General features: G+C 46.8%; 1 protein-coding gene across 1 annotated transcript in view; it reads left to right on the top strand.

The window, feature by feature from the left end:
- Nucleotides 1-16033, top strand: part of SHOC2 (SHOC2 leucine rich repeat scaffold protein) — a 111187-nt gene that overhangs the window by 54521 nt on the left and 40633 nt on the right. The window contains exon 3 of the mRNA XM_068255201.1: nucleotides 3643-3780. Coding sequence (XP_068111302.1) covers nucleotides 3643-3780 — 138 coding nt within the window. The remainder of the gene's footprint in view (nucleotides 1-3642; nucleotides 3781-16033) is intronic.

Here is a 16033-nt window from a genome sequence, read left to right as displayed (position 1 = left end):
TCTGCCAACAAGCAATGTGGCTGGTCAGGTTTTGTCTGATCAGATCCCGACATTCTAGGCCACCCCCGCAGCCGTCAGTGTGTTCCTCATACATGCACATTAATATAGGTTTGTGTCAAGGCGGAAAGCAGAACCTGGCCGCATTGCTAGTTCTATAAGCTTCCTACAAATGTGGGAGCTGTGCTACCGGCCAAAATGGTCATATTTCTAGCCAGCATCGAGACTTGGATTTGGACATATACAGTAGAATCTCGTTATAGTAAACCTCTTGCTGTACTTAACTCAGTCCCCAGGTCCCAGCAAATGTACACATTTACAATGTATGAAGCATTCTCATATAGTAATTGTCCTTATATAGTAAAACACTTGTCCAGGTCCCTTGAAGTTTTCTATAAAGGGTTTCTACTGTGGTAAAAACTAATTTTGGTTGTTTGTGCTATTAGTGTTTTTAACTACTTGGTAAATGTTACAGTATTGTATACAATGTTACAACAAAAATATGAAAGAAAATAGTCAGGAACGAGCGCTGCCAAAGCAATGAACATGCATAAACTGTTCTGCAGCCAAGGTATCCTTTTCCACAAATACCGTATATAATCACTTATAAGCCGAACCGTGTATAACCCGAGGTACCTACTTTTCCCACAGAAACCAGAAAATAGTGATTGACTCACGTATAAGCCCCCTCCCCAATATATCCCCCTCCACAGTAGCCAGATGTGCCCCCAGTACAAGTCAGCCCCCCTCACCATAGCCAGATGTGCCCCAAGGAGGATACAGCTATGTCTCAAGATGATGCTACTAGATGGCATCATAGATGTGAGACACAGCGATTGCCACACAGGAAGAATCCTCGATCATTGCACTGCTGACACGTTGTTTGCACACTCTCTGCTCCAAAGGCCAGTGGACACAGGTAGTCTTGAACCGTGCACTCTGCACACCATGTTTCAGGGGAGGAGGGGGGGGGGGGGGCGCAAAGACACAGGAAGCCAGCTCGCAAGAGTAGGATCACTAGTGCACAATCCTTATGCTCCTCTGCCAGTAACAAAACCTGCTCCACCCTCCGCTCCACTGACCCGCATATAAGCCGAGGGGGGGTAACTTTTCAGCAATTTTTTTTTTTGTGCTGAAAACTTAGGTTTACACATGAGTATATAAGGTAGATGCTATTTATTAAGTAAAACAAATCATACAACTAAAAAAAAGCCATAAAAACACTCATATCGTGGATCTTGTGCAACAGGGACCCATAATAAATTAAATCACCTTGAGGCACTACAAGTGCCAGCATACCAATAGGTGAAACCTTTTTGAGATGCCCACTCTTTTTCTGATTGGTTTCGGCTGTATGCCGTCATCAGAGGTCACTAGAGCCAAAACCGGTCAGGACTAGAGTGGGCATCTCGAAAAGGTTTCATCTATTGGCATGCTGGGTCTTGTTCTTCTGTCTCTTCCCTCAAGGGAATTTAATTTAATTTGGGTCCTTGTTGCACGTGACCCATGATGTGTTGGTTTTTTTTATGATTTTAGGAGGAGTTTTTCTTAACGCTTCTTTTGGATTTGTCACTAACAGTATTTCAGTCATGTGGTGACGGTCACCTTGTTTGGTTTGTTTGAGCGCTTGGTTTCAGCAGGAGATTTCTACAAATCACTTCATTAAGGAAACGTTTATGCTAGGGCTGAAGTTTGCTCTGGAGAAACACCAGTAAGGTAGTCCCTGACTCACGAACGCCCAACCAATATGAACAGCATGGATTCTGTGACAAGTAAAAAAATGTTTTAGATTGGTACAGGGGCAGAGGTGACACAGAGGGGGGCATAGAGGAGGTGCAGGGCACAGAGATTGCACAGTAGTTAGACTTAAGAGGCCCATACACCTAACGATTTTCCAGCCGATATACAGCAGATTCAATCACCGGCTCGATCGCCGGCGGGTCAGGAGAGCGTCGATAGCGGCATTTGAATGCCCGACGACCGATGCCAGCGGCAATACATTACCTGCTCCGGCCGGCGCGACTCCCCCGGTCTCCGCTGTCTTCTTCTCCGTTCTGGGGTCCGGCTGGCTGGCTTCACTGAACTTTTTGTCCTGGCGGGAAGTTTAAACAGTAGAGCGCCCTCTACTGTTTACACTTCCCCCGGCAGGAAGTTCAGTGAAGCCAGCCAGCTGGAGCCTAGCACGGAAAAGAAGACAGCGGAGACCGGGGGAGTCGCGCCGGCGGAACAGGTAATGTATGAAGCTCCACAGATTGTGATCGGTTTCAGGCTGAAATCGATTCACAATCTGTTTGCAGTAAAGGCAGCCATACGATCCCTCTCTGATCAGATTCGATCAGAGAGGGATCTATCTGTTGGTCGATCTGATGGCAAATCGACAAGTGTATGGCTACCTTTAAGAACAGATTCAGGTTAAGAACAAACCAACAAGTCCTTATCTCGTTCGTTAACTGGGGACTACTTGTATTGTGTATTTAGTTCACAAAGACATTTTTGTTTATCTCTGAAACGTGACTCGAGTCGTTTTTAAGTAGGGGACTGTCTGTAACTCACTGCATGGTAGTTTTTATTGTAGTTTTCCTTTATTAAGCATTAATTTTGTGTTATTGTTGACGCTCGCCGCCTAGCAGCAGACGTATGTATTGTGCGTCTTTCATGCAGCTCTTTGGCTGGATAATCGGCAGCAGCGTGTTAAATTGCCTGGGGATAAGCAGGGAATGTAGGTGCAGCTACACGTTTATTTACATTGTGATTACATGCAGATTGAAGCACGTTTATAATCTGGTGATCTGCCGTTATCTTGGATTACATTAATAAATCACAGACACAGAAGAGTAAATAGAACGTGGCGGTGGCCGACCAGTGGAGTGTGACCGTTTAACTCGAACTTGGTTAAATATAAGATACATGTAACCTTTACTTGGATCAGCGGTGTCAAGCTAAAATACAGTATAAACTCTGTTATAGTAAAAAATTTGGGTATAGTAAACTACCTCTCCTCCAGGTCCTGGCCAATCTCCATTATATCTCTATGGGAGCAACGCTTGGTATAATAAACATGGATGTAATAAAACTTCTGTTATACTAAACGTTTTTTGGCCCCTATGTGACGCTGACTCTGGATATAGTAAACAGTGGGCGGTGCATAAGTCACATGTCAGTGTGAAACCCATGGTTGGCTGCTTTCTTCAGGCTGGTGCTGCAAGGCACGTACGTCAAGTCCCGCCCACGGAGGTATCGAAGCCACTAACCGGAATTGAGTGACTGCCTTTATTCAGTGATGGCTGCAATATTTAAGGAGTCCTGAATACTGTACTAGTGAATTGTCCAGCCTGGCTATGCAGCCTTAAGGTACACTTAACCTTGTAGTCCACCAAATGTGCAAGTGGGAGGAAAGAATTGCTCCTTTGCAGCAGGAATGTACCAGGGCATGCTGGGCCATTTATAGGACAGTTTCTGATAGAGTAAACCACTTTTCCCGGTCCATTGGCATTTACTATGATATTCTACTGTGAAAGGTATTGGTATATTCTTAACTGAAGCCTTATTGGCTAAATTCCTTTACTTTTGTCTCTGTGAAGTCTAGTTCTCCAGATATCCCTACCTTGTGCCTGTTCATTGATCTCTGTTTTTGTCTGTCCTCAGGGGAGTTGTGCAACCTCATCACACTGGACGTGGCTCACAATCAGCTGGAGCACCTTCCTAAAGAGATCGGGAACTGCACCCAGATCACCAACCTGGACCTGCAGCACAACGAGCTCCTGGACCTGCCAGACACAATAGGTAACCCACACGCCTGCACCTTCTGCATGACTGTGGCCTGGCCACATGGAGACCAGTCTGTGGATATGGGAGGAGGGGATGATGGGATCAGTCTGGATAACTGAGGCTGTCCCCTACAGTCACTTCTTCAGCAGCTTGCAGACATAATTACACAAGTCTCTCTCTCTAACAGTCAGAGGTGCAGAGTGCAGCGCTCTGACAGATCAGCTGATTTATAGCCATGTTTGGAAACGCTTACAGTAATCATAAAGTAAACGTTTTTTCCTCCAGGTCATAGCGAGACATTAGTGCCTATGAATGCCTTGACCATGATAAAACAAGACTATGCATAATAGGGAGGGGTTTAATGTCAGTTCATCAAAATCACTGGCCCAGGGAAGTGTTCATTATTATTTAGTGTTTATATAGCGCTTCATACCTGCCCTGACACTCGCATGACTTTTGGGCTGATGTCGTGCAGTTAACTACGTGTGTACAAGTGGTTTGAATGACTTGTACTTGTTTTGAATGTGGCCATATCATGCAGTCCGGCGTTCCACTAGCAAGCCCAGTGTACAAATAAGTTGGTCATTTAGTTGGTGATTGCACCCCTAAATACAAGTCGTGCAATCGTTTGCTCCTGCGGCAGGTCATGTCAATGGAGTTGGTCGCACACTTTGTTGGATGTGTGTACAATCCTTTACAGATGCTAGAATCAAGATGGCCCAAAACCATTGTCTCGACCATGTGTACATAGGCTCTAGTCTGAGGGGAGCAAAGAATGAAGGAAGAGGTCACAGTCAAGAATTCTGTACCTCCCATATATGTTAGCTGTGCACAATGACATGCCTCTGTGTCACTGTGCTGCAGCCGCCAGCACCCCCCCCCCCCCTCCCCCTCCTGCTGTCCCCCAGCAAAAAACAGCCAGGCTAGAAACAATCTTCTTATTGCTAGCCTGCTATTTACCTGCAGCTTGTCAAGCCATCAACAGGCTCCCCCTGCCGCTCCCCGCTAGTTTTCTCCAATCGGAAACTAAGCCGTGACCCTGCAAGTACTTACTGTGTCTCGGCTTAGCTTTCGATTGGAGGAAGCTAGCGGACGCATGGAGCCTGCTGATGAATTGACAAGCGGCAGGTAAATGGCAAGCTAGTGACAAGCAGATTGTCGCTAGCCTGGCGGTATTTTGCTGAGGGGACAACGGAGCCCGGGGGGGCTGGCGACTGCAGCACAATGACAGAGGCATGTCATTGTGCACAGGCCATGCCTCTGTGTCCTATTAAGATTTGAAAATGCCGCCTCGGGTTCTCTTTAAAACAAACGGTCAGAGCTTTGCAAATCTATCAGCTGATCAAACAAATCACATACTTCTCTATGAGTTCTCCTAGACATGACCTATCACTACAGAGGCACTCCGAATACTGTTTTTAAGGTTGGTTGATATGCTGACGTTATAAGGCTATAGAAAGAGCTCTTGTTGGTCATAGGGTTGTAAATGGTATAAGAACACCTATGTCAAGCTACAGACGTTTCTGTGACCGCCGATGTTTCCTGTGCGTTTCGGCAATACTGAAGGAATCCGATTTGTCTTTAGTGGGTCGCTGTCTTGGATAAGGACATGGCTTTAAATCAGCACACTTATGAAAGATTAATGCAGCCAGTGTAGTACTGAGGAATTATTCTGTTTTATAACCAGTGCAGATTATTATCAAGCATCAGCAGGCTTAGAGATTCAGCCGTAATTCCTCTTTTCAGTTCACTTCCAGGAAAAAATGAAGAGAACCGGTTAGCTAGGCGTTCGTGAACCTGCGCTTTCACACTGGTGTAATGGAACGTTAAGCAGCTTGGAACTCATTTTTGGCCTGTACATAGGGGCGGTTCCACTTTCAATCGCTGCGTGCAACATTTTGGGTGTGATCCCGGAGCAATCGCGTCGGTGGCTGTAGTTGCCAAATCGTGATGGCTCCAGGAATCGCAGTGAAACTGCGTCATTTCTGCGATTGGGCTTTTTCAGGTTTTGTTTTTGTAAGTAGAGGTAAAAACTGGTAGAATAACTGTATGGGCAATAAAGAGTAGGGAAACTTTTTTCTTTCTTCAATGGAAAACATTTGTTGAAAACCACATAAGATAATAGTTACGTAACATCTTGTAGAAATGCATCTGTGCTTTTATTCAGTACAGGGTGAAGAGAACCGAGAACAATACATGCATGTGTTTTGCTGGTTTTAAAAAAAAAAGACATCCAAAGTTTTTTGCTTTGGTTCCAAACTTAAAATCACTGACTATGTACCTTAAACGGAACCCAGGTTGAGAGACATATGAAGGCCTATATCTATTTTTAAAGCGGTCCTGAACTCAGAATGTCCTCTCTGCTCTAAAAGATATGCAACTGCATAATGACTTATAAACAAAAACATTTTTGTTACCGCTGATACAAATCCTAAAATAAATCTGCACAGTTTCTACTTCCTGATTCATGGAAGCAGACATCTTGTTATTATCCTGTGCTTTCAAATCGGCTTATCTGCCACAACTGACAACTTGTGATCAGTCACAGATGAGGGGGAATTAGGTTAACCTCCCTAGCGTCCTGGACGCGCTAGGCTCGTCCTGAGACGCCGGAGGTCACCGCTCAGGCCCCGCTGGGCCGATTTGAATATTTTTTTTTTTAAACACGCAGCAAGCACTTTGCTTGCTGCGTGCCTCACCCGATCCGCCGCTACCCGCCGCGATGCAGGGCCCCCCCCAGGCGAGACCCCGTGCGCTGCCTGGCCAATCAGTGGCAGGCAGTGCTGAGGGGTGGATCGGGTCTCCCTGTGACGACACCGACGTCTATGTCACGACGTGCATCGTCATGGTGACGGGGGAAGCCCTCCTGGAAATCCCGTTCTGAACGGGATTTCCGGACGGGTGATTGCGCCGGCGGGGATCGGAGGGGTGGGAGGGACGCCTCAGGGAGGGGGGAATCATGTAGCTAGCGCTAGGCTAGCTACATGGTAAATTTAAAAAAAAATGTGCAAAAAACGTTCCCGCGGCCGCAGGGCCGCGGGAATCAGAACGCCAGGGAGGTTAAACTCTCTAAATACATACAGGGTGCATTTCTCCATTTTCCTTTTGTCCTGTGAAAGAGTTCAGGTCCACTTTAAAGGTTACCACAACTGAAAAAAAAAAAATGAAAGTTGCGGTGGCTAGGGAGGGAAAATTAGATACCGCCTCTCTCGTTGCCTGCCGTCAGCCGTTGGTCTTCTCCAATAGATGCCGGTGTCCAGGTGACTCTCCTGACCTCTAACCTGGACATACTGCGCCGCACATGCGCAGTATATACGTTCACCACTCCTGCCGGCGTGTAATTTCGGCAGAAGCAAGTTCACTCCCCTGGTTCCTCCTTCATAGCGTCTTGTGCTCCACGGTAGGAGGAGCCAGGGAAGTGAACTTGCTTCTGCTGAAATTACGCGCCGGCAGAATCGGTGAAGAACGGATATACTGTGCATGCGCGGCGCAGTATGTCCAGGTTAGAGGTCAGGAGAGTCGACTGGACACCGGCATCTATTGGAGAAGACTGGCGGCTGATGGCAGGGAACGAGAGGCAGTAAGTATCTAATTTTCCCTCCTTAGCCACTGCACCTTTCATTTTTTTCATTTGTGGTATCCTTTAAACTATACCAGTTGCCCGGCAGTCCTGCTGATCTTTCTAGTCAGTAGGGTCTAAATCACTCACCTGAAACTAGCATGCGGCTTATCTTGTCAGATTTTTGTCTAACATCTGATCTGCATGCTTGTTCAGGGTCTATGGCTAAAAGTTTGTGGCAGTGGACCAGCAGGATGGCCAGGCAATGTGCATTGATTAAAAGGAAATAAATATGGCAGCGTCCATATTCTTCGCACTTCAGTTGTCTTTTAAAAAAAATTGTCAAATGTTTCAGGGCCTTCTGCCTATCACTGGAGTCCTTCAAGTGCTGTAAATGTGTGATGAGGCCTCCTGCTCCGTGACTCATGTAAAGTCATGTCACACTTTTGTACAGTGGCCAGTGTGAGCTTCTGGACAGTTTTGGAAATCCTAGCTGGCTTCAGATTGAAATGGAAAGATTTTTATTTTCAAAGTTGTTATAGTGTAAAAGAAAAGAGCAGCACTGATGGGGTTGTAGCATGTTTTGCGATGTTGTATGTAGCACTGCTTTAGGCGAGATTTTCTAGCGACAGGTTGTGTTGTGGAGTTGGGATTTTCCTGTCGGGCAGCAGGCCTCGGTGCATAGAGCAGAGAGAGGCGTGTGCTGCTGTGACTTCAGCTTCCTCTTGTGACCTGCAGCACTCTGCCTGTGTGCTGGGAGTGACACAACCATTGCGGTTTCCACACTCTGCCCAGCGTTGTCACTTCCCAGCACTTCTGGTAAAGTCGAGGCCTGCAGTTTGTGCGTCTCGTAAAGCATGCACCACGGTGTGATGTTTGTGCAGAGGGGAAGGCTGATGGGAGGCAGTCTGTATTTATTATATAGACCAGAAGTCCCCAAATTTTTTCGGTCAAGGGCCGGGTCAATATACTTCAGACTGCTGGGGGGCTGGAACATACATAAAATTATGTTGAAAAACATTGCATTGAATGTACACTAGGTATTGATTCCTCCCAATCATGCCTGGAGAACTCCCAGCAGCAGCCATTCAGTCATGTGGAGCCCAAAGAACGTCTTTGTGCACTAGACAGTGAAGCATACTCAGGTGACAATCTGCTGTCCAGTTGGGCAACATTGTCACCTGATGCAGAATTGGATTGGAAGCCAGCAAATGACTGCTCGCTGGCTTCTACAGTATGTGGATGGGTAGTGCCAGTACTGCTATTCTATATGCGGGCCTGTTAAACTAATGTCCAGCGCTGCGTAATATGTTGGCGCTTTATAAATACAATAAATCAATATTTGAAGGTGCAGTGGGCTGCATCTATATGTTATACATTTTGTGTTTGGGGGCCAGTGAAAAAGCCTTTGGGGGCCACATTTGGCCTGCGGGCCTTAGTTTGAGGACCACTGATATAGACGTTTGTATTGTGCCACCTGCTGTGATGGAACAGATCTGGGATCTCCACCTCTCATCTCTCCTCACCAGTTATAACTGCAAGTAGCAAAAAAGAGAAAAGACCTGTACATGAAGTCTGCACCACCAATAAGTATATCAAATAGTATAAACTTTTATTGAACAAAGAAACATTTCATTAAAAACATCTAAAAAGAGGTGTGAAAACCACTTCAACACACCTTATTAGACACATGATAATGTCATGAATAATCACGCCTCACTTCTAAACACAAGTATGCCTGCGCTGCAAATAAACTAAACTGGGGTTCACAAGTGATCCCCAAATTATGAGGTGGCGACCAGGGTCAGGATAAAGTGACTAATGCCTATAGGTAATCAAGTGTGAGTGCTTAGAAAAGTAGGAAGCCCAAAATAACCCATGCTAGTGTCAGGTAATATGCTCATAGAAAAATCAGCAGTAATACGAGCAAACGGGCATATTGAGCAGGTATAGAGTGATGGAAGGTTAAATATCAGGATTATAGCATACTATAGTATGCTATATTCCTGATTTTTAACCTTCCATCACTCTATCACTGGTATACCAGCCCAGCATGTCACCAGTGTCTGGGGATATGTCAGCGATGATTCAGGCAGAAGAAGGCACACCAGTTATAACTGCGATATAATGCACACCAGTTATAACCAGGGCTGTGGAGTCGGTCCAAAAATCCACCGACTCCGACTCCTCAGTTTAGGATTCCACCGACTCCGACTCCACGACTCCCACTCCTCTAATTTGCATATTACAATTTTGTTGATTAAAAGTATGTAACATGAAATTCGTCTCTTAACTGCCAACGCTTAGGAATTTTACAAGACAACTGAAGTGAGAAGGATATGTAGACTACTATATTTATTCCCTTTACACTAAAACTAGTCCTTGGTAAGAGTACTTGTAAAAGGTACAAACCGGAACAAAGAACATCTATCAGGCCCTAGGCAATGTAAGTGTGGGTACATGTAAGAATGATGTGCAGGTACTCTGCAGGGGAATGAGGAGATTGTAAACAGACAACACCTCTGTGTTCAATGTGCACAGCATTCTCAGTGGATTCCCTGCAGCTCTGTGAGGAGTGCATATGTAGAGTATAGTACTACTGTGTAACAAAGTAAACCTGAGACAGATGAAATTAAAGTTTTATACATACCTGGGGCTTCCTCCAGCCGCCTTCAGGATAATCAGTCCCTCATTGTCCTCCTCCACCACCTGGATCTTCTGCTATGAGTCCAGGTACTTGAGCCAGTCAGGCGTAGTGCGCATGCACACACTCCGCCGCCAGGAGCATACTACACCTGTGCAGCACTATTGCGCAGGTGCAGAATGTTCCTGGCTGTGGGAGCGGCATGCGGCCGGACAGCGCTGACTGGCTGAATTACCAGGACTCACAGCAGAAGATCCGGGTAGTGGAGGACAGCGAGGCACTGATTAGCCTGAAGGGGGCTGGAGGAAGCCCCAGGTATGTATAAAACTTTACTTTTCATCCGTCTCAGTAACCTTTTAATTTGTAGTCACCAAACCAAATTTTAATAACATATCAAATTATTTGATTTCATCGGCAAAGGGAGTGCATACATTTGCATAAATCAGCATCAATGCAGAATTATTTCCATCTCATTGACCATCTCTATTAGTGACACAGCTACACATCAGGCTTTATTCTTACAGCATAGATGTTATTTAGTATATATAAGAGATTCCTGTGTGCACATCATATATACAGTCACAATCAGATATGTATATCTGACCTTAAAAATACGGGGACTGCTTTATTGAAGCAGCACAAGTAACTAATTTTGATTGGTTTATTTCATTTTTGTGGACTAAGCATAGCTATTACTGTATATATACTGTATAAATACATTATTTTTAATGACTATTATCTGAGAAATAGAACATTTTATCATATTTTCTATTTTAATTACAGTTACAAATTCATTAGGAGTCGGAGTCGGTGCATTTTTTCCCGACTCCGACTCCAGGCACCCAAAATTGCCCGACTCCACGACTCCGACTCCACGACTCCGACTCCGACTCCACAGCCCTGGTTATAACTGTGCTGCAGCCTGTGGTTATTTGTCAGGCACCCCTGTAAAAGCATAAAGAGGAAGCTATAACAGTGTCTCTACTTTTCCTATATTTTATGCATCTGAAGAAATCGGCGTTACTCTGAGACACCTGTGATTAATCTGATACTTAAAGTTTTTAATAAATATTTCTATCCCTATTGGCCTTATGGTGGTTCTATTACATTAGACCACTTTCACCTCCTCTATACGCAGACGCCGCCCGCAGTGATTCTGCTGGGTGGATGTGCGTCTTTGTTCCCATAGTTACCTTCCAGGAAGCGCGCGGGAGAGTGACGTCATGTCCGCCCTCTCCGTCTTGGAGAGCTTGGTCCCCGGCTCGGCAAAGAGGGACTCATGCTGACCGTGGCCTAGTACGCTGTGCTGGCCAAACGTGAAATAGGTGAGAGCCTATTGGCGGATTAACTTGTTGTGATCTGAAGGCTTAGTGCGCCCCTCTCCTTTTCTCTCCATTGTTTCTAGTGGTTTTTGGGAGCAGCCTGGCCGAAAGTGGGTGGCCTGATCGCACCAGGGGCTCTCCACTGCCCCATCCTCTTCTCTGATACTTAAAGTGACACTTAAGCCTGAAAAAAAAATACCAGTCTTACTCACCTGGGGCTTCCAGCAGCCCCCTGCAGCTGTCCTGTGCCCTCGCAGTCACCCTCGGATCCTCCTGTTCCCCGCCGCCAGCTACTTCCGTTTTCGGCGACAGGCCTGGCAACGCGTCTACTTCTATGCGTTCCTGTCCACAGTAGTGCCCTGAGCCCTAGAAGCCGTGAGTAAAACAGATTTTTTTTTTCAGGCTTAAGCGGTCCTTTAAGCCATGAATCCACGGCGTGATTTTTGCAAACTATTTTTCCATGACCAATTTTTTTGAACATTTCCATGATCTTGCAATGTGGGTACGTGTACGTAATTAGGCGAACAAAGATTTGCAATGCACTGCAATAAAAACCGTTGCTGCAAATCGGTTCTTTAAGATCCCTGACGACTCCCGCATAAAGTGCTGCAATCATTTGAGCTATCATTCGCATTCGCGCCTGTCGTACGATGTCGTGTTTCCTCAGGTAGGGATATGGATCGGGTATTGCTCGTTTATGGGGGTGCATCGCTGAGTGTTCCCCGATACATTTAGTAGGGAATATGAGGTTCTAGACCACTGCTCTGGACCTCAAGGCTCTTTTACCACAAAAAGTGTCAATTATAGAGAACTCGAGGTGGGCTCATAAAATGTTAAGTAGGCTACTTGTTCCAGGGTGGGGGCCTGAGCAGATCAGGTAGCCGAAAAAAACGCTGCTCCTGTGGGCCGCAATGGCCCACTTTCACTTTTGTGAGAGAACCTGTCTCTGTGTCCCATCTGCTCCCCCCAAAAACCACCTCAGGTTCTCTTTCAAGGTACAAATTTTAAGGAGGCCATACACTTAGTGAATTTCTTCATTGATATCCAGCCGTTTCGACCATTTGATCAAATCTGCTGGAAATCGAAGCCACAAACTATTCCTGATGGACCAATTTCCAGTCGAAACTAGTCGATCACGCAGGATGGAAAGTTTCAGGTGGTCTGGAGTAGGCCTGAAAGATAAATCGAATTTAAATCGAAATCGCGATCACCAGGATCACAATTTCAGAATCGTCAAAGCGGCGAATATCGCGATCATGCCATTTCCACATGAGGAAGTTTGAAGAAGCGCCTTCAAACTTTCCCAAAGTCCCAGTGCCCGCAGCGTTGGACATACCTTCCATCTTCTATCGCCCTCTGCCTCCTCTTGTGCTTGGCAAAACTTTGGGTTCCTGTATGTCACATGATATACAGGAAGTATGCCGTGCATTAGAGCCTGCAGGAGGCAAAGTGGATAGACGGGCATCGCTGGACTAGTGCTTGAAGCTATGTCCAGAACTGATGCAACTTGGGGGACAGAGGAGGCACAGAGAGAGACAGCGTGGGCACAGAAACACAAAGGAGGCAAGAAAGAGACCCAGAGGAGGCATGAAGAGGCAAAGGGGGCACAATGAGAGACGGGGACAGACGGGGAACAGAGAGGCACAAAGGGGGGGGGGGGGGGGGACAAAGCTTGATTTGAAGGAAATCGTGAATCGAATCGAAATCGTAATTTTGGACAGAATTCGCTCAATTCAATTTTTTTCCTAAAATCGTTCAGGCCTAGTCTGGAGCACATCATTTGCAGGGTGGATCGTACATGACGTCATGCGCAGTGATGATCCTCCCCATAGAGAAGACCGGAGTTGTGCAAGGAGGTTGCAAAAGATTGCTGGATAGAGGCTTGGTATGTGTATAGTGGCGGGATCGGGGGATGGTGGGCACCTGTACTAGATAGCCTAGTGCTAGCTAACATCTTGTGCAGCCATTAAGTCTAAAGCAGGCCATACACTGGCTCGATTCACGGCCGTTTCGACAGCAGATCCGATCCTGGGATCGGATCTGCTGCCAATCGCTTGCGCTAAACGCACCCACCGATCCGATTCCCTCCCGAAATCGGATCGGACCGTCGATCGCGCCGTGCTGGAAATTACCCTCGATCGCCCGGCGGTAGGAGCGCGTCGCTTGCGGCGTACGATTCGGGCCCGATCCGAGCATGTATACATTACCTGAAGCTGGCTCCGGGGTCCTCTTCTCCTCGCTGCACCGCATTTCCGCATGTCCCAGTGTACGCTTATACTTCCTGTGTCACTCCGGTGACCAGGAAGTTGAAATAGAGGGCGCTCTATTTGAACTTCCTGGTCACGGAGTAACACAGGAAGCGCCGGGATGGAGCAAGAACAGCGGTGCGGTGCAGTGCGGAGAAGACGCCCGGGAGCCAGCCTCAGGTAATGTATAGGGGGGGGGGGGGGGGGACAGGCGGCAGGAGCAGCTGAACAGATTGTGATCGGTTTCAGGCTGAAATCGATTCACAATCTGTTTGCAGTAAAGGCAGCCATACGATCCCTATCTGATCAGATTCGATCAGATAGGGATCTGTCAGCTGGTCGATCTAATGGCACATCGACCAGTGTATGGCCACCTTTAAGCCCCATCTACACGATACGATTCTTTGTACGATTCGATTACGATTCTATTTACCATCTGATTAAATCCAACATGTCCGATCGGGAATTCGATTCAATTCGATTTGCCAGTGTTTTGAAATGGCAAATCGAATTGAATCGAATCCCTAATCGGCGGCAATCGGAAACTGCACGCAGCTAGCAAAGTGCTAGCTGCGTGCAGTAAAACATTTTTTTGAAAATCGGCCCAGCGGAGCCTGAGAAATCCTCCTACGCGGGTTACCCCGAGCTGAGCTCGGGATAACCGGCAAGGAGGTTAAAGGTGAAATATGAAAAATTAGAATATCATGCAAAAGTCCATTTATGTCAAGTAATTCAACTTAAAAGGTGAAACTAATATATGAAATAGACTCATTATGCTAGGTACACACCATACAATGTTCTGTTAGATTTTCTGTTAGATTTACCTGCCAGGTAGATTTTTTTTTTCCAACATGTTGGAAAAAAAATCTATCTAGCAGGTAAATCTAAAGGTGGCCATACATTAGAAAATTATGGGCAGATTCGACCAAGAGACAAATTTTATCTTTAATCGAATCTGATTAGAGATACATTTGTCTCTTGTCGAATCTGCCCATACACTAAAGGACGATTCCCGTCCGATTTCAGCATGAAATCAGGGAATCGGCTGAGCCCACCCGGCCGCTGCCCCCAAAATATATAAATGTATGTAGTGTGTGTGTTTTTATACCTAACATTACATGCAACTAGGGTTGCAACGGTATGAAATTCCACGGTATGATAACCGTAAAAAAAAATACCACGGTATTACGGTATACGGTATTATACAATTATTTGGACCCGGGACCCCCCCCCCCCCCCTTACATTAAATAATGTGCCGGTCCACCCCAGTTCCCCACTCCCTCTGGAACTGTAAAATGGCTCACCCTGCTCCTGCAAAAGTCCTGGTGGCGTAAGACATAGGTGTAGCCAGTAGTAGGTGGCCGTAGCATAGGTAGCCAGGAATAAGTGTAGCCAGTAGTAGGTGGCCATAGCATAGGTAGCCAGGGATAGGGTGTAGCCAGTAGTAGGTGGCCGTAGCATAGGTAGCCAGAGATAGGGTGTAGCCAGTAGTAGGTGGCCGTAGCATAGGTAGCCAGGAATAAGTGTAGCCAGTAGTAGGTGGCCGTAGCATAGGTAGCCAGGGATAGGGTGTAGCCAGTAGTAGGTGGCCGTAGCATAGGTAGCCAGGGATAGGGTGTAGCCAGTAGTAGGTGGCCGTAGCATAGGTAGCCAGGGATAGGGTGTAGCCAGTAGTAGGTGGCCGTAGCATAGGTAGCCAGGAAAAAGTGTAGCTGGTAGTAGGTGCTGGCAGCATAGGTAGCCAGGGATAGGGTGTAGGCAGTAGTAGGTGGCCGTAGCATAGGTAGCCAGGCATAGGTGTAGGCAGGATAGGTGGCGGTAGCATAGATAGCCAGGGATAGGTGTAGCCAGTAGTAGGTGGCCCAAGCATAGGTAGCCAGGGATAGGGTGTAGGCAGTAGTAGGACTCGAGGCCGCAGCATAGGTAGCCAGGAATACATGTAGCTAGTAGTAGGTGGCCGCAGCATAGGTAGCCAAGGATAGGGTGCAGGCAGTAGTAGGTGGCCGTAGCATAGGTAGCCAGGAATAGGGTGTAGGCAGTAGTAGGTGGCTGTAGCATAGGTAGCCAGGGATAGTGTGTAGGCAGTAGTAGGAGGCCGTAGCATAGGTAGCCAGGAATATGTGTAGCTGGTAGTAGGTGGCCGCAGCATAGGTAGCCAGAGATAGGGTGCAGGCAGTAGTAGGTGGCCGTAGCATAGGTAGCCAGGGATAGGTGTAGGCAGTCATAGGTGGCCGTAGCATAGGTAGCCAGGGATAGGTGTAGGCAGTCATAGGTGGCCGTAGCATAGGTAGCCAGGGATAGGTGTAGGCAGTCATAGGTGGCCGTAGCATAGGTAGCCAGGGATAGGTGTAGGCAGTCATAGGTGGCACAAGTGGAAAGAAAGAGTGCCGGCGATGTAATACTGCCTAAAATTTGCCCAGCTTACCAGTCCTGTTTGTAGAGCTTGGACCGGGCATTGAGTGGCAGCAGGATAATGAAGAATGGCATAGGGATATC

Source organism: Hyperolius riggenbachi, chromosome 10, assembly GCF_040937935.1.
Source record: "Hyperolius riggenbachi isolate aHypRig1 chromosome 10, aHypRig1.pri, whole genome shotgun sequence".
NCBI classification, from domain to species: Eukaryota; Metazoa; Chordata; class Amphibia; order Anura; family Hyperoliidae; genus Hyperolius; species Hyperolius riggenbachi.
This window is presented reverse-complemented; position numbering and strand designations above follow the sequence as displayed.